This window comes from Hordeum vulgare, chromosome 2H (assembly GCF_904849725.1).
Source record: "Hordeum vulgare subsp. vulgare chromosome 2H, MorexV3_pseudomolecules_assembly, whole genome shotgun sequence".
NCBI lineage: Eukaryota > Viridiplantae > Streptophyta > Magnoliopsida > Poales > Poaceae > Hordeum > Hordeum vulgare.
The window spans coordinates 640,413,684-640,436,029 of record NC_058519.1 but is presented as its reverse complement, the minus strand read 5'-3'; the positions used below and the strand labels follow the sequence as shown (position 1 = coordinate 640,436,029).

The 22,346-nt window shown below is 47.7% G+C and overlaps 3 protein-coding genes and 1 non-coding gene across 4 annotated transcripts; 2 read left to right on the top strand and 2 right to left on the bottom strand.

The window, feature by feature from the left end:
* Positions 1–5,904: 5,904 nt before the first annotated feature.
* TRNAW-CCA lies at positions 5,905–5,976 on the bottom strand. Its single transcript has one exon. It is a non-coding gene; the product is annotated as a tRNA-Trp (tRNA).
* Positions 5,977–7,036: 1,060 nt separating this feature from the next.
* On the top strand, positions 7,037–7,930 carry LOC123431114 (protein EPIDERMAL PATTERNING FACTOR 2-like). The gene is made up of 2 exons (XM_045114948.1): positions 7,037–7,280; positions 7,369–7,930. The coding sequence occupies exons 1-2, from the start codon at positions 7,163–7,165 to the stop codon at positions 7,614–7,616; spliced, it is 366 nt and encodes a 121-aa protein (XP_044970883.1). The 5' UTR covers positions 7,037–7,162; the 3' UTR covers positions 7,617–7,930.
* A 4,388-nt stretch (positions 7,931–12,318) lies between these two features.
* LOC123428218 (DNA polymerase I A, chloroplastic-like) lies at positions 12,319–20,052 on the top strand. The gene is made up of 12 exons (XM_045112406.1): positions 12,319–12,467; positions 13,026–13,959; positions 14,365–14,562; positions 14,925–15,592; positions 15,922–16,345; positions 16,488–16,583; positions 17,208–17,300; positions 17,382–17,576; positions 18,438–18,530; positions 18,833–19,045; positions 19,124–19,213; positions 19,467–20,052. The coding sequence occupies exons 1-12, from the start codon at positions 12,346–12,348 to the stop codon at positions 19,626–19,628; spliced, it is 3,288 nt and encodes a 1,095-aa protein (XP_044968341.1). The 5' UTR covers positions 12,319–12,345; the 3' UTR covers positions 19,629–20,052.
* A 206-nt stretch (positions 20,053–20,258) lies between these two features.
* On the bottom strand, positions 20,259–21,645 carry LOC123428220. The gene has a single exon (XM_045112407.1). The coding sequence runs from the start codon at positions 21,596–21,598 to the stop codon at positions 20,456–20,458; it is 1,143 nt and encodes a 380-aa protein (XP_044968342.1). The 5' UTR covers positions 21,599–21,645; the 3' UTR covers positions 20,259–20,455.
* Positions 21,646–22,346: the final 701 nt, after the last annotated feature.

The following is a 22,346-nucleotide window of genomic DNA, read 5'->3' as shown; positions in this document are numbered from 1 at the left end:
TCCCCTTTGAAGTGGCCCGCCGGCCGACAGCGCTGCACGCTCGGTTAAACACTCCTCGCCGCATTTAAATGCCTCCATTAAACCCGCATGGAAGTCGAGAAACCTACTTCGACCACACGTTCATTCATGAACAGGTCAACATTAAATGCAACATCGGGCGAGATCGTCCCGTACGCCCTATATTTAAATGAGGCTAGACGTCGGGCAAAAATCACACTTCCTCCGACGCTCCTTCATATTCTCCTTCACCATTTTCTCCACTCTTACAATGGCTTCTGAAGAGAAGTTCTCCGGGATACAAGCCGGTTGGGTGGCCTGCCGAGCCCGTCGAAAACTAGCACGAGCGAGGCAACTCGTTGCTCCGCCTCCCCCGCCTAGCCCGACGGAGCCAGTTGTCGCCCAAGTTGGCACGTGGTTCAGCAACTCGCCGCTACAAGCAAACTCGATGAGGAATGGTGAGTTGCTCCATGCCGTCTCGATGGTGAGAACGGCAGCGACCGTGTCATCCGTCGTCGACGCGTGTGTATCCGCGCCATGCAGGCAGAGAAAGGGGTCGGCTATGAGGAGAGCAACGAGACGGTGGCTAGCACATCTGCACCCGCCGCCATCATTAAGGAGAAGTAGAACACGGGAGGCCGTCGCCGATTGGGTCCCATGAAGGCCACCACCGAAGCGACTCTGGCGTGCATAGCCGGTGTCTTGCCCAGTTCTTCTCTTGCGAGAACCTTCATCGACCCCGCATGGGCTCCACGAAAGCGGAGCTGCCTGCTTCCCCTCCCGTTGAAGCATCAGTCGGGGTCCCACTCCGACGAGCAGTGGGGAAGAGAGGCCTCCTTTGCGCTAAAGCATATGCCTTCAGGGCTCCCGACGGTCCGGTGAACGGGCTGCTGGATATGGGAAAGACAAAGGGATCCACCGCGGCTGACCGTAGATTAGTGTAGCGTATCCGGCCGTATTTGCATGAATTTTGTACGGTTGGTTCGAGTTTTGTCAAAATATATGCGGTGAATGTTGAATGCCGTCCTCCCGTATCCGTGTCCGTGGAATGGTCCCCCACTATTCGCGTATGGATGCTGGTGAAAAATTGTGTGTTGCCGTTGAAGATTCCATAAGGCAACTACTCTCGTAGCTCAGTTCTCTCAAATGCCCATGTTGCACCGGGCGAAAAGTAAAACATAATCTGCTTCACATGTCATTATGCAACATTTTTGTATTCCATTTTTTACAAATTTCATAAATAAGGTTACACTGAGTATTTCTTTTTGTACGATAAAATCCGGATGTTAGAAATAAGGCTACGTGTGCACTTATCTTCTAAGGCTGCTCGGGACAAGGAATTGCACTTTAAATTTATCATTTTAGGATTTTTGGTAGCAAGAAAAGTTTAGTGTACAATCGAGAATCGTCTATTCGTAACAAAATGTACAAGTCAAAATTCAATCACTCTTTAAATTTATTTGGTCGACACAATTTTGTTTATGATGTGTGCAAAAGATCAATACATATTACAATCTTCCTAGAGAACTGTAAGGTGAAAAGTGAGTAGTAGAATTGTCATCTCACAAATTGTATAGTTTGTGTGTGTAGTGTAGTGTAGTGTACATCTCTATACAGAAGAAGGCTCATTGTCTTCCTTGTGCGTGAGAGTTCTCAAGGGGAGGTATTTTCCTGATTGTGATTCTATGCACGCTAGTGCACCCTCAAAGGCTCAAACTCCTCAGCAATTTGGCGTGCTATTATCGCGGGAAGGGACGCCTTGAATGTTGGACTAATCAGCAGAACTGGGGATGGTTCGTGGAGGATGCACCATGGGCGTCTACGGACGGACGCAACACTACGTGGCGTCCGCAGGGAGCCCGACCGGGGGCCAGTGGGGCACGACCATGTCGTAGCGTCGCCGTAGGTCCCGTCCCCTCCCATGTGTCTCTTTTCCTTTCGATTCTTGTTTTTTTTGAGGAGGCTGTTTGATATTACAGATAATTTTTAAATGTATATAAATTGATAAGAATTAGTTGAAAGGAGCGAGGTGGGATAAAAACTGAAAGCAGGCAGAATTTCTAATTTTGTTTGGTTCGTTCAAATAACGGTAACAGAGAACGTAGTGATTCAAGAGACAAGAAAAAGTAGGCTAGTAGGCTACCGTCGCGTGATTCTCCTGCTCTATGGATAGGTCACCGGGCATGCACAACAAGCTAAGGTGGCGCTGCTGCTGGTGTCGCTGTTGGTGATGGCGGCAGGGCGGCGGCGGCGGTTCTCCGGCAAGGCGGCGACAGTTCTCCGGCAAGGAGTCGACGACGCTCTGACAGGGCGGCGGCGGCGGCGGTTCTCCAGCAAGGCTCCGACAGGGCGATGGCGGATTGAATGAGAGAGAGAGAAAGATCTGGCAATGGTTCAACTGATGGATGGATTCTCACTTCTTTGACGGAACAATAAGAGAAACAGGACTTGAGCGAGAATAGCGGATCGGGATGGGATTGCTTTACGGCCAATGGTGGGCGTAATGGGATTTGTATAGCAGTGTAATTAGATTATGTGGTATTCATTAACAGTGTAACTCAATCAAACACGGGGAGCGGATTTGGGTAGCGCTGTAATCAGGTACCGGTCTAAGAGCATCTCCAACAGCCGCGCTATACTAGCGCCGCGCCGCAAAAAAAGGGACTATAGCGCGCGCGCAACGCGGCCGACAGCTCCAGCGGGCGCGCAAAAAACGCGCGCGCGCTAAAACGAGTTGGGCGCGCTGGCCATAGCCTCATCCCGCGCGGTTAATTTCGGGCGTCCACTTCCGCGCGCGGCAGATTCGAGCGCGCGCGCGAACTTGCCCTTTCCTTCCTCCTTCGCACCCGCGCGCGCCGGCGCCAGCGCCCCGGCCACCATGGACGCGCACACCGGCGCCCCGCTGACCCCGCTGTACAGCCGCGACCCTCCCGCCCCCGCCGGCGCCGCCGCCGGAGCTCCGCCGACCGTCGGCCTCGCGCGCAGCCTCTTCTTACCGCCGCGGATGACCACGCCGACGGGTGGCGTCGCGCCGGTGCCGTCCCGTGCTGCCGCCGCGCCGTCAAAGCTCCCCATGCGTCGGAGCCGAAGAAAGGAAAAACATTCGCGAAAAAGAAGGCGGCGGACGGCTCCGGCAGCTCGAAGGCGAAGAAGAAGCTTGCAGGGCGGCGGACGGGCGCGGCGTCTACCGAAGCACCGATGAGCTCACTCTTTGAGCCGGCGGCTGACGCGCACCACGTGTTCGACGAAATGCTCCCAAGGTGAAAAAAATTCCAACTTTTATTTTCTTGTTATTTTTTCAATGCATCATCATATAGATAGCTTATATTTGCATTTGTAGTCTCAACGATGATGCATACATGTCAACAATGGGTGTTGGGTCCAACAATTCGCATTGGTCTCAAACCAATGACATCCATTTGGACGACCATGAGTTTGAGGTGGACGAGGAGGGTGAGGGCATTGTCGAGGCGCCGAAAGGAAGAGCGGGCAATTACACCACCAACGATGACAAATTACTATGCAATACTTGGTTGCAAGTGTCGAGGGATCCATCCATTGGAGGTGATCAAAGTAGAGATGCTTATTGGGGGCGAATGAAAGAATACTTTGATGCTCAGAACGTGAGTGGAATTGACCGCTCCGAGAGATCACTTCGGTCCCGATGGTCGACAATCAACTCGGATTGTCAAAAGTGGGCGGCCGCACAAAAGGCAGTTGACAAGCTTAACCCAAGTGGCACAAACGAGGATGATAGAGTAAGTGGCATCTCATACATGTTCATCATACTTGTTTTTGGTGTCCGAAGTGCTAACTTGTTTTGTTTTTCTTGTAGTACAACATTGCACAAAACTTGTTCAAAGAAGAGACGAGGACAACCAAGAAGGGGAAGATCAAGAAAGGAAAGATCTTTACCTTGCCTCATTGCTATGAAGTGTTGAAGGATGATGAGAAATGGAAGAAGCGTGAAGATTTGGATGATTTGCATTTGAGCAACAAACGCAAGCGCACAATTGAGTTGAATGATGATGAGGAGGAGGATGATGCATCAAGTGATGACGGCAAGAGAAGCCACACACCCAACTCGGTTTCATACTCGAAACCAAAACGACCGGATGGGTGCAAGAAGGACAAAACCGAAAAGAAGAAGAGGAAAGGAGATGATGAGCTCACAAATGCTATGGAAGCTATTGTGAAGGCAAGAAAAGAAGCGAACGAGGTGAGGAAAATGGCAAGGAACCAAGATGTCGCGGCCGAGGAGAGGAGGTTGGCGGCCGAGGAGAGGAGGGTGGCCGCCGAGGAGAGGAGGGTGGCCGCCGAGGAGAGGAAAGTGGCATTGGAGGAGAGGAAGGTGGGCATGGAGGAGCGAGCTAAGTTGTTGGAATGGGAAAAGCACTTGTTCTTCTTGGACACATCTTTGTTCAATGATGCGCAAAAGGAATATGTCAACCTTGCCCGTGAAGAAGTCTTGATTCAAAAAAGAGCCATGATCCGCGGTGGCCTTGGCGGCATGGGAGGCATGGGCCTCGGCGCCATGGGAGGCTTGGGTGGCTTCGGCGCCATGGGAGGCATGGGTGCACCTCCGGCCGCCATGGGAGGCATGGATGGCTTTGGAGCACCCTCCAACGCTATGGGAGGCATGGGTGGCTTTGGAGCACCCTCCAACGCTATGGGAGGCATGGGTGGCTTTGGAGCACCCTCCAACGCTATGGGAGGCATGGGTGGCATGAGTTTTGCTTCTCTCATGGGAGGCATGGGTGTACCTCCGGTCGTCATGGGAGGCATGGGTGCACCTCCGGCCATGGGTGGAATGTCTTTCGATGTGCCTCACACACATACCCATGAAAATGCCGTTGAAGAACTTGCCAAGCCCGTCGGAGCTACACGTGATGCGGTGCGTGATGAGGTTAGAGAGGAAGATTCATCTTCAAAGGCGGAAGAATCGTCGGCGGAAGAAGAGGAAGAAGAAGAAGAAGACGAGGAAGATGGTTGATGTGTTTATGTCTTCAACTTTGTTGGATGAACTTGTATTTTGAACTTGGTTTGCATTTTGAACTTGGTTGGATGAACTTGTGGGCATGACTTTTATTCATCAACTTGTTTGTGTTAAAAATTTCACATGTTCATTGCATTTTGATGAATGTTTCAAACTATTTTGTGTCCATATGCCCTATATTTGAAAGCTGCTGGAGCGGCGCGCGCTGCATTTTAGCGCGCTGCTGGAGCGGAGCGCGCGCACTGCATTTTAAAGCTGCCGCTGGAGCCAGCGCTGCGCGACGCGGCAAACCAGGCGACCAGCGCGCGGCAAACTGGTTTTTTAGGCGCGGCGCGTAGCGCGGCTGTTGAAGATGCTCTAAAAACCGTAAAACAAACACCTCCGCAATGTGAATTGAATAGCAAAAAATAGCAGGAGCTTTTTTTGCAAAAGCGCCACAACCGCCGCTTTGTTACGTATTAATTAGGTACAAATAGGTTTAGTTCGCCGCTCATTTCCAAAGACTAATGAGAGATAAAAAAATCGTGTGACATGCCAATTTCTTTCGTGGCTTGCTATGTGGGATAAATGCTTGGCAACATCGCTACGCCAGGCTTGCGTCATGAACCATCTGCCCATTTTGCCAGATGTATGGAGACTCTTCCACCTCATGGTTAACTGAGCCTACTCCATTGATTTCTAGGATCCAATCATCACAACCTCTCACATGTCGGCCTCTCACATTTTTTAAAACAAATTTGGTTCATCCATAAAAGAAAAATAGAACCGTCGTTTTCTTACCTCTTTGTGGTTGGTTGCATGAAAAATAGAAAATGACAGGATTGATGCTTGTAAAAAGATAATAATTTAATAGATTGCTGAAGAAAAACATAACAAAAAATGAAAAAGAAATCCGGTATTGTTCAGGGTATTGAACCCTACGTGAATCGAACACGCAACCTTCTGATCTGGAGTCAGACGCGCTACCATTGCGCCAAGGATCCGGTTGGTGTTGGAGTCAGTACTTTTCCATACTTATACAAGCTTCCGAGCGTTCTTCAGCTGTGCATAGTATGTCAAGCCTACTATACTCTTTTGCACGAAAATACAATACTTTTAATGGTATATACCAGTAATATTATCTACTGTGGCCTTTGGCATGCCCATGTATACGACCCGATTCAGCTCAAAAAAAATATATTTGTATACGACCCGATTAGTTGGGGCTGTCAGTTGGATTCCTGCGTGGGAAACCACGAAAACCTGAGACGCATCCATTTCCACTCTCGTCCATGCCAAGAACAGAGCCTGATTATTCTCTGCATTTCTCATAACAGTTACTAGCTGTGGATTCGTCACGATCCACGGGACCATCGCCCGCCGGCCAACACTTGTCTCCTCTCTCCATGACGGACGACCATTAACTGATCCATCAGAGCAGGTCCTGTTCCACTCCAGTTGCAGCCAAAGCCTGCCCAGACGACGTACACGCACAGTCTCGGAGCGCAGAGCTCATGAGGAGGGTCACGCGTGCGCGGTGGGTCGTCGACGGTGGCGCGGGCGAGAGCAGAGTAAATGACCGCGGCTTCATTCAAGGCTACCACCCGCTCTGCGTCTGCTAGCTCACGGCGAACCGCCTCCGACCGCGCCCGTCGACGCAGGCCAGGCTCGCCGTGAAATTCGAATGAAGGAACGCACGACGGACACCATGCGTTTTCCCGCCGCGCGCCGTGGCCGTGGCGGCGTGGCCATGCCCGTGCCCGTGCACCATAAATGAAAGCCCTCTGCGCGTATCCGCGCCAGGGGGAGAACCGTTTAATGGCTTGTCTCTCTCTCTGTGTGTCTGACTGCCTCGCCCGCCTGCAAAATTGTCCCGGCGCAGCCAGGGCTGGGGGTCATTGGTTCCATGTGATCGAGCCGCCGGTGGCGTGCCGGGGATCATGTGACGCACAATCAAAGATCCCCGCGGCTGCCTCTGCATGCATGCCCATCAATGGCCGCGCCCGACGCGGCTATATATGTCTGCGCGGGGCGCGTACTCCGTGTACTACCCCGCAGCCTGCTCCTGCTCTAGAGCACGTCGTGTTGCGCCGTGCCCTCCAAAGCAGGCTGCTCTTGAGTGAGTGTCACCGTGCACTGTCTGTGCACCAGGTCAAGCTCTTGGAACGCACGCACGCGGGGATTCTTGGGATGATGATGAAGAGGCACGGTCTTGCCGCCCGAGTTCACCACGTTCGCCCCCTTCTTGTCCTCCTCGCGGCCGTCTTGCTGCTCGCCGCCACGGTCGATGGCATCAGACCAGATCCCGGTAAGTTCAGCCACATGAATGATCTCTATGTGCAATGCCATCTCCTTCGCACGAGAATCTGACGCTAACTTCCATCTCCTCCTGGCAGATGACCATGCACGCCCGGGGCAGGCGCCAGGTGCACCGGCGGTGGAGGAGAAGAAGGATGGGTCGGGGTTCCTGCAGGAGGAGGTGTACGGGACGGGGTCGAGCCTGCCGGACTGCACGCACGCGTGCGGCGCCTGCAAGCCGTGCAACCGCGTGATGGTCAGCTTCAAGTGCTCCATCGCCGAGCCCTGCCCCATGGTCTACCGCTGCATGTGCAAGGGCAAGTGCTACCCCGTCCCCTCCAGCTAGCTCAGCTCAGACGATCTCCCCCGCGCACGTACGCACACGGCGGATGCAAATCGATGCAGAGGGAGCAGACAGCAGAGTAATATATGTGCCGATCTAGTTGTATGTGATTTTTTATGCTGGTGTTCGATCACCATGATATAATGGCATCTCATTTGTAAATTATGCCTCGCTAGCTAGTCCGTGCACTGAGAAGGTTGGTTTCTCGGCTAGAAACACTTGTTATATCTACCAAATCTTCTGTTCATGGTTGGTTCTAAGAAAAAAAATTCAGTCTTGCTAGGTCTCAGTTGACCGAGACTTTGTTGTCGAAGCTATATCCGTAAGATCTTACATTAAGATCCGTGTAAAAATTACTTCTTTTTTTTTCTTTTTTTTCATGTTGTATCACTTGATTGAGGCTTGGTTATGTCTCGGTCGATTGGGACCTAGCCACACCCATTTTTTTTCTTTTTGAGGAAGGTTTTGCGATAGTTTTTTTAAGGAGGTTTTGAGATAGCTAACCCCTCATGTTTATATCTACAAAATCTTTGGCGCACGCTAAGTTGCACTTTTTTGGAAACATATGAAAACAAATTATCAATCGACTTAGACATAGATGAACCCTAAAAATAGTTGTCATCTTGTATGGTTTTAAGTAAGTCTTTTATTTTGTGCTCACTGTATATGTTCTGCAGGATAATGACAAAAATAGTCAGCAATGGATTAAGTCGAAAACCTGCATCTAACGTTGCAAACGAAAAACTACCTTAGGCTATTTTTTCTTCCAAAAAACATTGTAGGGGCGATGTGTGGGCCCCAAACTTTAGGTAAAATAATTGCCGATTCATGTGTTGTGGAAAAAGAGAGGATAGTATTTTTTTAACATAAAGTCTTGTAAACCACACTCTTCCCACGAAATAAATATTTTTGCTTTCAAAACTTAAAATGTATGGATTTGGACGTGGGTCGTACATAAGCATGTGATTATTTAGATCCTGGCTTGATTCTATATATGAAAGGAAAAGGTACATTTTGGTCCTTCAAATATTGGCAAAGTCTAAGTTTGGTCTCTCTCTACTTCAACACTATAAATATTCCTCCCTCAATTGTCAAACCATTTGGATTTGACCCCTTAAAGTAGTTTTGTATCACAATCTTCCGATTTACAAATGTGGTTTGCTAGTAATAAAGGAAAGTAAAGAAAACTAAAAATTATTGAACACTCAAATTTGGGAAATAAAATAAAATTCCAGTAAAGTTACTATGATTTTTGTAAATTCACGACAATCAGGAATATTTTAGAAAACCCATGGAATTCTATAAATTACTAAGTATTTATTTTTACAATAATTCTCATATATGTTAATTTTTTGTGGTTTCTTTATAATTTCTTGTTATACTTTATATTGCCTTTCAAGCTCATTATTTGTCTCACATTATATTTTTTTCTTCTAAATATTCATTTACATTCTTATTTTTATTTTCCAAAAATCCACTTTTGTATTTGTTTCCTTTATAAATTTTCACCATTTTTCCTTTTAAAACACACTTACATATAAAAAATATCTCCCCTCTATTTTCTCCTCAATTTTTTATGCTGAACCGTCATTACGAAAACACTTTCAATTTGGCAAATGGGATATAGATGGTTTTGACACTAAGTCAAGAGACCAAGTATGGTTGGTAGAACAAAAATAACAATAAAATATATTGATCTAATATTAAAATAAGATTGACATTTTGTAGCGAAAGTGGTGACCCGTTTGGTGCTACTTATATATGTGCCAACAATTGGTATGTCATTTTCAAGTCATCAGTGATGCTTATGCATTTTTCTCTAGTTATGATTGTGATGGTGATGTTTCTTAATCTTACTAACCGATACTGCATTACCAATAATTTTTCCTGTGTCCATGAAAAGTGGCCATGCAGATCTATTTATTAGCCCGCCTTTATTCTACCGGCGAGCCTCGTATCATTTAGATTAAGAAGCATAACCATACAAATGCCTCTAAAACACCTTAACGCAGCCACTAAATCATCGGAAAAGGCAGAAATATTCCCAACAAGTAGAGGTATTCTAGAAAAGCATGGAAATTGATAGAGTCACTACCTGTTTTAACAAGAAATCTCATATATTGCTAGAGTTTTGTGTGTCTATTTTCTTCTAAATTCTTGTTGATATTTCTGTTTTTCTTCACCTCATAAAATTCATTACCCCCTAGGTGGCTAGATATTTCTTGTAAATATTCATTTTGTGTGACTATTTGCACATGTTGATTCCTAATTTTACCGAGCTATACACGATACAATTACCATATTTATTGGCTTCACAAAAAAGTGCACACATTTTTTTCGTCGCAAAGCATGGTATAAAACGATGCTTGACATTAAGGAATAAATCCGTTAAATTCTGAAGTGTCCGAGCAACCATGTCACCAGAACGTGACCAAACGAGTCATGCTCTGATCATATCACAACACATCTATTTATTAGATTGCATATATTCTATCGGTGAACCTCGTGTCATCCTGATTAAGAAACACAACCATCCAAAAACTTCATGGTTTCATTCATCTTTACGAATTCAAAATTGACAAATGACCAATCAACCACAACACCCCATCGAAAAAACATGGCACACTCCATCATCGTGCCATTCCACCGCCAGTGAACTAATGCTCCAAACAGCCAATGACACCTACTTATAAGGAAACTACATGTATTCAGCCGGATGCAGGCAATCCCATCGCCAACCGCGTTGCACGAGCGACACGTGTCCAGTGGGTCCATTTACCTCTTATTCCTCTTTTCCCTTTTCCTATCTCCATTCGAAGCACCTCCTATACTCATTCTCTCATCTCCCTCTCTCTCCTTTCACATCTCGCCGGAGAAGCGGCTCTACATCTCCCGCAAGACACGGGGGATGCCTGAGTTGTGAGTCCGCAAGCACTTATGTGAGCTAGTGCTGCATGGGGTTGCCGGTGTTGCGAGCCGGACGATGGCTACAACTCACTACAGTTGCGGGGCAGGGGTGTCGCCGTCGCCGTCGTGTTTGCTGTGTGAGCGACCGATCATGATCGGAATAGAGGGGCGGAGTTGCTGTTGCGACGGCCGCCGCCGACGCATGAAGACGACGCTGCAAGGGGAGCTGGCGGAGCTGCTTCCGTGAGATGATGCTACTCCGCTTCATTGGTGTCGTGACATCGCTGCCGCCCTGCCATGGCCGTCACGCTGTGGGTCGGTGCTGCCATGACCTTCATGCTGCAAGCCGGTGTTGTGACGGCGGTTCAACTGTTGCGACGATGCCGCTGTGCTGCCATGGCTGTCATGATGCGAGTCGGCGTTGCCATGACCTTGCAAGCCCGTGATGCGACGATGGCTCAACTACTACGACGACGATGCTGCGATGGCGGCTCGGATTGCTCCGACGATGCTGCAATGACTGCTTGAGCTACTCCGGTGATGATGTGACGGCTCCGCCTTGTTGTGAGCCGGTGTTGCCAAGCCGTCGGGGTTGCTACGAGCTAGTGCTGCCGGTGTTCTGTGATGCCACCGGAGCTTGCTACGCATGCGAGGTTATGTGTGCGATGTTCTGTGATGAGAAGAAAGAAGGAGAGAAGACCATGTTGCATTGACTTCTATCGGACTCTTAGAGAAGTCCATATCATAGAATTCAGAAGTCGGATGTTTTTTTTACCTTCATTACATTTAAATAACGCCTAACAGTCGTCATATAACCCCTAAGACCTTGTTCGGTTGCATGACAAATGGATGGGATTGATAGATATTGACAGGGATTAAATCTCATCTAGATCAAATTCCCCTTAACCCCCTTCAATCACTCCAATTCACCTGATGAGTGGCTTAACCGAACAATGCCCTAAAATGCTAAAATCCACGACGCCCTGTAAAAAGCCACGACCGCCTCGAGGCGGCAAAATTGACAAATTTAATCCAAGAGCCAAAACATTTCACAACCTGATCTATGTTTGGAAATTTTTCATCCACCTGACCTTTTTTGTGTGACGCCCGACAGTCAGGCGCCACACTACACTGTGTGGCGTCTTTGTCTTAGGCGTCACACAGTGTAGTGTGGCGTCTATGATTTAGGCACCACACTAGGTCTCAGGCGCCACATGGTGCGCCTAAGACAAATGCGTCACATAAAAGGGTCAGCTGTATTATTTTTTTAAACATAGTTTAGTTTATGAATTAGTTTGTTTTTTAGGTCAAATTTATCGATTTTGCCCCTCGAGGCTCGATGGTGAGCACGCCACACGGAAAAGAACAAGACGGCGAGACATATTTGGCCATTTGGGTGCGGCAAGCGTGTTCACGTAGAGGGAAAAAGAAAAAAAAAGAAAAAAAGGGCGAGAGCACCGCGGCAGCGCTGACGCTGTCCCCGCTGTGCAGCCACAGCGGCCACAGATACGGGGGTGGATTCCCTCCGCCCTCGCGCGGCCGTAAACCCTGCCTCTCCCTCCCCACACCCCCCTATCCCCCAGCCCCCAAACCCCCGCCCCCTCTCCTCCCCTCTTCCTCTCGCTCGCCGCCAGCGCCGCCGCTGTTCCGGTCGCGGCTTCTCTCTCCGGCCAGCCCGTTGATGCTCGCGCGCGCCGCGGCCTGCTCGTAGCCGCGCTTGCCCAACACGGCGCCCTGCGGCGGCTTCGGTTGCGGCGGCGGGGGAGCGGGAGGGCTCGGCGGAGGAGGCGGGGGCAGGCTGAGGCGGCTCGTCCACTCCCTCGCCATGGCCGCGCCGGCGCCCGTGCCCGCGCAGCTCCGGAGGTGCCCCTGCTCCGCGCCCCTCTGGACCCTCTCCCCCCTCCTCCGCCACCACCGCCGCGCCTCGCACTTCCTCGGCGGCAGGAGGTAGCCCCCGCCCCCCCGTCCCCGTAGCATTTTTCGTTTTTAATTACCGCTGCTGCCTGCTTAATTAATTATTGTTCCTGCAAAGCTCGCGCTTATTGGCCGTTTGCTTGTGCGATGGTGCCGTCGTGGTGGGTGTCAATCATACATTTATAATTTATTGTTGGGTAGTACGCCATGCTTAGGGTGATTCGATTGGGTGTTGCTTTAGGTTAGGCCGATGCTGGTGTTGACGGCGATGCACTAAGGCCGTGATTGATTGCTGGTTGTGTGGTGTTTCTGCTGGAAGGGTAGTAGTGTGTTACCGTGTCACTTTCTGAGCTAACGCCCTTGCTTTTTACCAAGCAACGCCGAGACAGTGAGCTACCATTTGATACTCCTTGTAGTACATATATTTTGTAGCCTGTATGGGTTTCAGTTGAACTATTGCATTGCATCTGTGCCCCTGGGGCGACGTTTGAGCTGCTGCATCTTACCCTCTGGGCTGACATTTGAGCTATTAAGTTTGATGCATTGCCTTGGTGCTCTGTCCCTAACTTCAGAAATGATTATGACTGGCAGGCAGGGATACTCTCATAGTTCAGGCCTTGGAATCAACGACAATAGCGCCCTCAGACCTGGAGTATATTTCAACTTCAATGTGGAGAGCAGTGCGCAGGAATGGAAAGAGGAGAGCAAGAGGATATGTTCCATCAAAACCACCAATGCTGTCATGAACAATGTTTATAATGGTTATGCTCTGCGACCAGGAAATCTTCATCATGATCCCTTGGAAGATTACAAGAGCTCCAACCAGTCTCCATTGTACGGTGTAAGAGAAAGAATGGCTCCTAACTCTCTTGCAAATAGGCACACCAATATGGAATTGGCAAAGCAACATGTGTTGAGTCCCACTGCAGGTGCTGTGTCAGCACTGACCAGTGTTGTGGATTATGACATCAAACCGCTAAACAGGTCTAGTGACTCCGAAGTGGAAATCCAATGGCCTAACGGTTCCAAAATTGACGCTTCTCTGTCAAATATTCGTCAAGTCAAAAAGGGCCTGCAGTTTGATGGCAAGGCTGATGGTTATGATGAAGTTGAGCATGAATGCACAGCCAAAACTGTGGTTAATGATGACATCAAACTGCCAAACAGGCCAAGTGGCTCTGAGGTAGAGATGCATTGGCCTAATGGCTCCGAGATTGATGATTCTCTTCTAAATACTGGTAAAGTCAAGAAGAGCCCTAAAATTCGTAAAGTCAAGAAGATCCCTCAGTTTGATGACTTGGCTATAGATGGTTATAATGGAGCTGAGCATGAATGCACAGCCAAGACAGCGGTGCAGCCTCCTCCAGCTAAAGCCCCCTTGTCTGAGGAGGCTAAAGATGCACGGAAGGCTCTTGCTACCATCTACGACAAAGTTCTGGTGGTTGACACGGTCGAATCAGCTAGGAGCGTTGTTCAGTTACTTACCACAAAGTACAAGAGCTTTATTCATGCATGTGACACAGAGGTAAAGCATAAAAACCATTCCTGACTACATTGGTTATGTTCACGTTTATCTGTAATTACTTGTTGTCTAATATTAACATTTTCAACTGGACACTAGATACTAGTTTTACTTGAAACTGCCTCCTTCACTATGTGGTTTCCTGGTTCTACATATGATTCCACACCCCATACCAGATATTTCAGATACAGTTTGCTACTTCTTAGTTCTCATTATCCATGCCAAACAAAGGGTAAAAGTCATAGGTGTCCTCATTAATCGTAAACGGCATGAGTTGGTCCCCTGTCATCTTGATTCACTTATATATAATAGTACAGGAAACTGAGCTATGTTGAGAAGTTCTTGCATTTTGAGCTCATCCTGGTTTCTAGCTAGCATCATAATTCATGCGAGCACAATGCCATGCAGGTGTCAAATATTGATGTTAAACAAGAGACACCAGTTGGCCATGGAGATGTCACATGCTTTAGCATCTATTCTGCCAGTTCTGATGCTGAAGCTGATTTTGGAAATGGTAAAACATGTATTTGGGTGGATGTACTGGATGGTGGAAGGGATGTCCTCATGGAGTTTGTTCCCTTTTTTGAAGATTCAGCGATCCGGAAGGTGCATCTTTCTTTCTTGCTTTTATTTTTTCTGGTGCAAGGAGATGCATTTGTGCTTGTGTTGCTCTCCTTTTATACGCCCAATGCTTTACAAATGGAAAAAAGAACAAGATTATTGTCGCAAGTTGGCAATTACAGAACTAGTTGAGGAAATGTGCGATTGCATCATGATCAGCTGTTTAAGCTAAATGCACAGATCCTTTTGTTGAATACTAAATGTGCTGCCTCAGTCTGGACTGATGTTACTGTCTTTTATTGTTCGTAGCTAACCTTACTACTTATATGAACTTATATGATTACACATCTACATTGTTAGCTTCTTCTTGAGTTTTCTAAAGCAAACGTCTTGTTTTCCTCATCTAGGTATGGCACAACTATAGTTTCGATAAACATGTAATTGAGAACTATGGAATCAAAGTTGCTGGATTTCATGCCGATACAATGCATCTCGCACGCCTTTGGGACTCTTCAAGAAGACTTGATGGAGGATATTCACTCGAAGGACTCACAAATGACAGCAGAGTCATGGGTGTGGTCCCAAAGGAACTACAAAAGATTGGAAAGAGATCAATGAAAACCATCTTTGGCAGGAAAAAGATTAAAAAAGATGGCTCCGAAGGAAAAATTACCACCATAGAGTCTGTTGAGATTTTGCAAAGAGAGGACAGAGAGCTGTGGATCAGCTATTCTTCTTTAGATTCAATGAGCACCTTGAGGCTTTATGAAAGCTTGAAAAGTAAGCTTGAAAAAAAGCACTGGACTTTTGATGGTTGCCCCAGAGGTTCATTGTATGATTTCTACGAGGAGTACTGGCGTCCTTTTGGCGCCATTCTTGTAAAAATGGAAACAGCTGGAATGCTTGTCGACCGTTCTTACCTGTCAGAGATTGAAAAAGTTGCTGTTGCACAGCGAAAAGTAGCTGCAGATAAATTTCAGAAATGGGCATCTAAATATTGCCCTGATGCAAAGTACATGAATGTTAATAGTGATACCCAGATTCGCCAACTCTTCTTTGGTGGCATAGAAAATAGGTACGATCATCACCCTGTTCTTGTCTCTGTTAATATATTGATTTTGATATATAAATAATGCGACAATTTCTCTGAAAATATCTGACATTAGGATCTTTGTCAGGACGTAGTTAAAGTAGACACTGACCCATTGTTTTGTCAATTTATTCATGTAGACATGTTTATCATCTCACATGTGTTTGAATTCTGATCGGGTATGAACCATGTGCCTTTAAAATCACTGGGAGGAAAAAGAGATAGAAGTGTGACTTGCTGTGTCTACCTTTTGTATCTAGACTACATATTTTGTGTGTTCATGCAACCCTTGTTCTTACTAAATCATTCTGCAGACGCAACCCTGGTGAATTTTTGCCAAAGAGTAGAACTTTGAAAGTCCCAAATAATGTCAACACAGTTACAGAGGGCAAGAAGGCTCCAAAGCATCGCACTATTGAAATTTGCAGTATTGTGGAAGGTCTAAAACCGGAGATATTCACTGCAAGCGGTTGGCCTTCAGTCAGTGGGGATGCTCTGAGAAGTTTGGCTGGGAAACTGAAAACTGATCTTTACACAACAGAGGATGCAGAGGATGATGAATATGTCAGTGATTCAGAAATTTCTGTGGATGTTGTAGAAGACACTACCTCGTATGGCACTGCATACAAAGCATTTGGAGGTGGAAAGGAAGGAAAGGAAGCATGTTATGCCATTGCAGCTCTCTGCGAGATCTGCTCTATTGATTCATTGATATCAAACTTTATTCTTCCCTTACAGGTGAGGTGGCTCCACTTTTGTAATGTAGATTGCTGTAGTTTTCCCTCTTCAGTGACAATGTGTGCCAGTTGGTTCTAGTGGCTACTGTCATCTTACTTTTCTGTCTAGTTGTTAATGATAAATATCTTTCTTGCCCGCACAGGGAAATCGTATATCCTGTAAGGAGGGGAGGATCCACTGTTCGTTAAATATCAACACCGAAACTGGACGTTTGTCAGCAAGGGCGCCGAATTTACAGGTTACTGTCTTTTGCATTTTTGTCAGGGCAGTTTTTGCATGCCTGTGTTATATGATGTTGTTCTCGAGGTCAAGACTTAGTCTGAATATTTACAGTCTATCTGCATATTTATAATATTGAAATAAACTTCATAATAGAGCCTCAATATGTGATAGTTATTGTTCATGTACGGTTTAGTTCAGATTGTGTCAGTTTCTGATACTCCAATGCGCGCTATTGAGCGAGCACTGCAAGGTTAGCAAAGTTCTGATGTTAATTACCGAGGTCCGATATGCAGATGGATGACCATGCACATAGTTGAAGTTTACACCTGCTACGATTGTTCAGAGAATTTTTATCATGATGATTAGCGTGTCCATTCAGGCACCCCTCAAGTAACTAACACTTGCTAAATAAAACTACCCAATCAAGCTAGCTCTGTGGTCATTGGCCCTTTTTATTAATTAATGGAGCTTTGTCGAAAATAAGCATGTGTAAACTGATCATGTTTGCATCATTTGATGTCATACCTAACAGATGGTTTTAGATGCTGTAAATTCTGGGGCAGTTATTGTAGATGTTGGTAGTATTTACAATAGACAACCCAAATAACTTACTGAACTCTTTATAATTCCTAAACGGCAGAATCAACCTGCACTTGAAAAGGATCGGTACAAAATCCGGCAAGCTTTTGTTGCAGCTCCGGGGAACTCTCTTATTGTTGCTGATTATGGTCAGGTATGCTAGTATCACTCAAAAAAGATCACCAAATGTTTTTAAACTGATCCAGTTAAAAAGACATACTTCTGTTCCCTGTAGCTGGAGCTGAGGATCCTGGCACATCTTGCTAATTGTAAAAGTATGTTAGATGCCTTCAAAGCTGGCGGTGATTTCCATTCCAGGACAGCGATGAATATGTACCAGCACATTCGTGACGCCGTTGAAGAAAAGAGAGTACTTCTTGAGTGGGATCCTCAACCCGGTCAAGAGAAACCCCCGGTGCCAATGTTGAAGGTACTTGAGTTTCAATAGTAGTAGTATTTAGAAAAGGTTCACTTTTCAACCCTAACTCTAAAACCATCTAAAACAGTTTTCAAGTCTGGAAAGTAAACTTTTGCTAGAATTCTGGATTGAAAAGTGGACTGTTCTCTTGTCTTAGGATTAATTATGACCTGACATCCATATTTTTTATTTGTTTTCCTTCCCTCTTTCACTTTCTGCATCATTCAGTAGTAGTCTGATTACCCTTTTTCAGTGGAAAACATGGTTTTCGAGTCGATGAGTCGTTCTGGGGTAGTGACTCGTGACGAGTCACAACTAGTCTCGACTAGTCGAGGGGTTTGAGTCAACCTTGGCAGTGCGACTCGTCGACCGACGAATAGTCGCGCGAGTCAAAAACCATGGTGGAGAATCAGAATCCATAACTCATATCCTGTGGAGTTTACTATAATTAGCATCACCTTTAGGATTTATATTTTGTGATTACTCAATTCCATTATTGGTGTACATACATCTATGTGAACACTCTTAATGATTGCTCTGTTTTTAGATGTCATGCCTGTATACTCTTCATTCAATGCTTTTTTCACTTTCCTTTTTTGGGGGTTGTACAAGTGTGACATCTGTTTGGAGCCTGAATTTAGCTTTAGTTTGAGTTACAAATAGATGGTGTTTTATGTATCATCTGTTTTGCACCCCCTTTTCTTCTTTTTGCATTGTATCTTAAATTAAATACCTCGAACTGTGTTAACTTTAATCTGTTTCAGTTCACACGATGCTCTATTTAATGCTGTGTCATTTCTATGGAACTGGATACAGAAAATGTAAAGCTTAGATTACTTGTCTGGATTTGAACTGTGTTAACTTGTGGTTTAGGATGCGTTTGGTTCTGAGAGGAGGAAAGCTAAGATGCTCAATTTCTCCATTGCATATGGAAAAACAGCTGCTGGGCTTGCTCGGGATTGGAAGGTACAAATTTGACAAACACACCTCTCAGTTAATAGCAAGAAATTAAACTTCAGTGCACACACAGCAGCTTAGAGCCTTAGATGGTTCACTGTTGAAAAATGGCCTGTTGAAACCAGAAATAGTGATTAGTCATGTTCACTAGATTCACTGTTGAAACCTTTAACATTTTCAATGATTTTAATAGTTATCTGATTAACAGAATGCAGATATAAATTATGTCTCATTAATGGAACAGAACCTTATTCTTTTCCTTATGGCTTTCCCAAAAATATCGTGCAAGTTGTAATCTGTTGCCTTTGCAGGTATCACGTAGGGAAGCAGAGGATACACTGGATCTCTGGTACAGTGACAGAAAAGAAGTTTTGGCATGGCAGACGGAACAGAAAGAATTAGCATATGAGAAGTCTGAAGTTTATACTTTGCTTGGACGCTCTCGCCGTTTCCCCAGCATTTCTTCTGTAACCTCCAAAACATGGAAGCACATCGAGCGTGCTGCTATCAATGCCCCTGTACAGGTAATTCTTGTCCAGTTTCAAATTTAGAAATGGTCAAGCTTGATTTAACTGAAATTGTACTTTTCTGTAAAATCACAGGGCAGTGCAGCAGATGTTGCCATGTGTGCAATGATTGAGATAGAAAGGAACACTCGTCTTAAGGAGCTCGGTTGGACCCTCCTGTTGCAGGTATATATACTGCATGAACTTTCATAGTGAAAGTAATAATATGTATGGTAATATGGTATATGTGTTTTCCTATGCCACTTCACTGTTGGTATTTCGGCTAGTCAAACTGGGATGCATTTGATGATCCCAGAATAGGTGCCTGTTCTCAAGATTTGGAGTTCATTGACTGCGAGAATATGCCGCACCTAGTTCCAATTCTTTGCCCTCTTATCTGGCAGCTGCGACATTTAGAATTGACAGATACATCTTTCAGGTGCATGATGAAGTGATACTCGAAGGACCTTCCGAGTCGGCTGACGTGGCCAAGGCAATAGTGGTTGAGTGCATGTCTAAGCCCTTCTACGGCACCAACATCCTGTCGGTCGACCTGGCTGTTGATGCGAAATGTGCACAGAACTGGTTTGCGGCCAAGTAGACTCCGAGCATCATCACCCCCTCCGCCGACTCCCCAACAAGGCGTAGGTGCGCCCCAGATGCGCACATACTCCAGCCAATTTTGGTCCGTCCTGAGCTGGTGTTAACTGCTGCATAATAGCACAGGGCATGCATAAGGCTCATCCTGCCATGGCAGCAGAAAAGTGAGATTAGCAGCGAAGGCATTGTACACTACCATTTAGGCTGGATAGCTGGACTCCACACCCTTCCTAGTAGGCACTCTGAATCGAGCTAGAGGGATTGTAGTTAAGATTGGCATGCATTTTGTGTATAAGATTGCTGCAGTGTGCTAATGTATTAGGTTAGATAACATATTCCCTGATGTGGACACGATCATGGGCTCATGGCGATATAACTTTGTTCCGATCAATGGAGAAATGCAGTTCATGATGAGCTTTCCTCTAGGATCTGATCAGTTTGGTGGCATCATCGTTGACACAACAGCATTGCCAGCTTTGCAGTAAATGAATCATGTTTGAACATGGCAACTCTCCCTCTCCGGTTCTGGTAGACTCGTGTGTTATGCCACATTCAGTATATTTCTTAAACTTGACCGGCGTAAGGATGTTAGATGCAAACAATGGAATTTGGAAATTCAGATGAATGCCACTGCCAGTTAATATAGTTGCATAATTGTATTTGTAACTCGGTCTATGTTGCAAACTCCACACAAAATGCAGAACGATGGATCAGATCAGATATGTATATGATGTTAATGAAATGGCTGGGCACAAGTTCTGGCCTAAACATGGTGGCAGAACGAAATGGTGATAACATAAACATGGTGGCAGAACGAAATGCCCTGTTTTATGTTCTGCCCTTCACTCGAGCCTGAGGATACAGATCGAGGAGTTCAGGCACATCTCCCTTGTATTTGAGAATGTACCTCTCCACAAAAATGGCCTCCGGCAGTCTCACTATGCCCACCATGTTCACCTTCCCGATGTCCACGCCCCTGGACCGCAGGGCCTCGACGGCGCGGCACCGCGGCGCCATCCGCTCGTCGAGGCTCAGCGTCAGCAGCAGGGGGTTCCTGACGATGCTCCCGGCGCTGCACCCGACGGTGGCCCTCAGGAACTCCACCTTGCGCCGCAGCAGAGCCTCGGGTGCGAACACGAAGCACGGCGCGCGCCGGAACATGCCGGCGAACTCCTCGTCCGTGCACCCGAGGGCGCGCGTCACGGCCGCCTTCTTGGCCCGGAAGGCGCGGTCGCCGACGTTGTGCAGCGCGAAGAGGCACCACGTGTACATCCCGGGGCTGGGCGGCACCCCGCCGCACGCCTCCTCCACGCGGCCGACCAGCGCCCGGAGCTTGTCCGGCGACTGCATGATGAGCGTCGGCCGCAGGCGCACGGCGGCCGTGAGGCGGCCGTCCGGCACGCCGAGGCGGCGGAGCGCGGCGAGGTTCCGCAGGAGCAGGTCCACCGAGTACTTGAGCAGCCACGTCTTGGCCAGCCATTTCATCAGCAAGGTGGTGGACCCGAGGAGGTCGAGCCAGAAGAGGACCCGCGGGAGCAGGTTGGACTGGACGCCGTAGGTGAGCGCCGCCGGGAAGAGCGCGAAGAGCCGCGCGGAGTCCGCGCGGCGCAGGCCGAGCGCGCGCATGGCGGTGAACTTGGGGGAGAGCGTGGCGTCCACGTCGCTGAGGAGCAGCGCCGGCTTCCGGGCCACGATCGCGCGCACCTGCGCCTTGCCCAGGCCCTGCGAGTGGAGGAAGGCGAGAACAGCGTCGGGCCGCTCCGGGGAGGTCAGGTGCGCGAACCGCGGGGCGGCCTTGGCGGCCGCCGCCGGCGAGAGGCCGCAGGTAGTGACGAGGTACTCGGCCATGAAGTGCGGCGGCTCCTTTTCCCGGGTGGAGAAGAGTCGGCGGTGGCCGGGGGCGGGGAGTGGGAGGAGCCGGGGCGGGAACGGGGCCGGCGCGAGGCGGCGGGCAAGGCGCCGCAGCGCCATGGGTGCGGCGGAGGATGGGCGGACACAAGGGCTCCTAGCGTGACAGAGATCTGATGTAAGGCGTATGCTTAGATGATGTGCTAATATTATAAAAACATAATCCCTCGGTCCCAAAATTCTTGTCTTAAGTTTGTTTAGGAATGGATGTATTTAAATACTAAAACGTGACTAGATACATTCATAACTAAACAAATCTAAGACAAGAATTTTAAGACGGAGGGAGTATCAGATCTGATGTAAGTATATTAGATCTGATGGGTGCGGCGGAGGATGGGCGGACACAAGGGGCAGTCCTAGCGTGCCAGGGGGCTACCCGAAAGATCTGATGTAAGAGCATCTCTAGTGGAAGGTGTATATGGACGTGTATGCCAAATATATATCATGCCAATAGTTTTTTACCTTCAGTGACTCGTGTAAAAGGGGTGTAAAACATCCACGCCCAGGCCACGACGGTACCAGGCGTGGAAGTAAACACGACGAAGCCACGCTCGTGAAAAGCACAGGCTGCTTCGTCCCGCGCCCGCCGGAGGAAGGATCGGAGGAGCTCGTCGCGTTTGTTCTCCGGCCGCCGTCCAAGGTAAGATCCTCTCCGGCCGAGCTCCCTGTCCAACGACGGGAGGGGGAGAGGAAGGGGCCCTGCACCAGATCTGGCGACGGGAGGGGGAGGTGGAGGGGCAACGACGGGAGGGGAGAGGAAGGGCGACTGCCTGGGCAGAGGTAGGGAGGGGAGGGGGAGGGGCAGCGATGG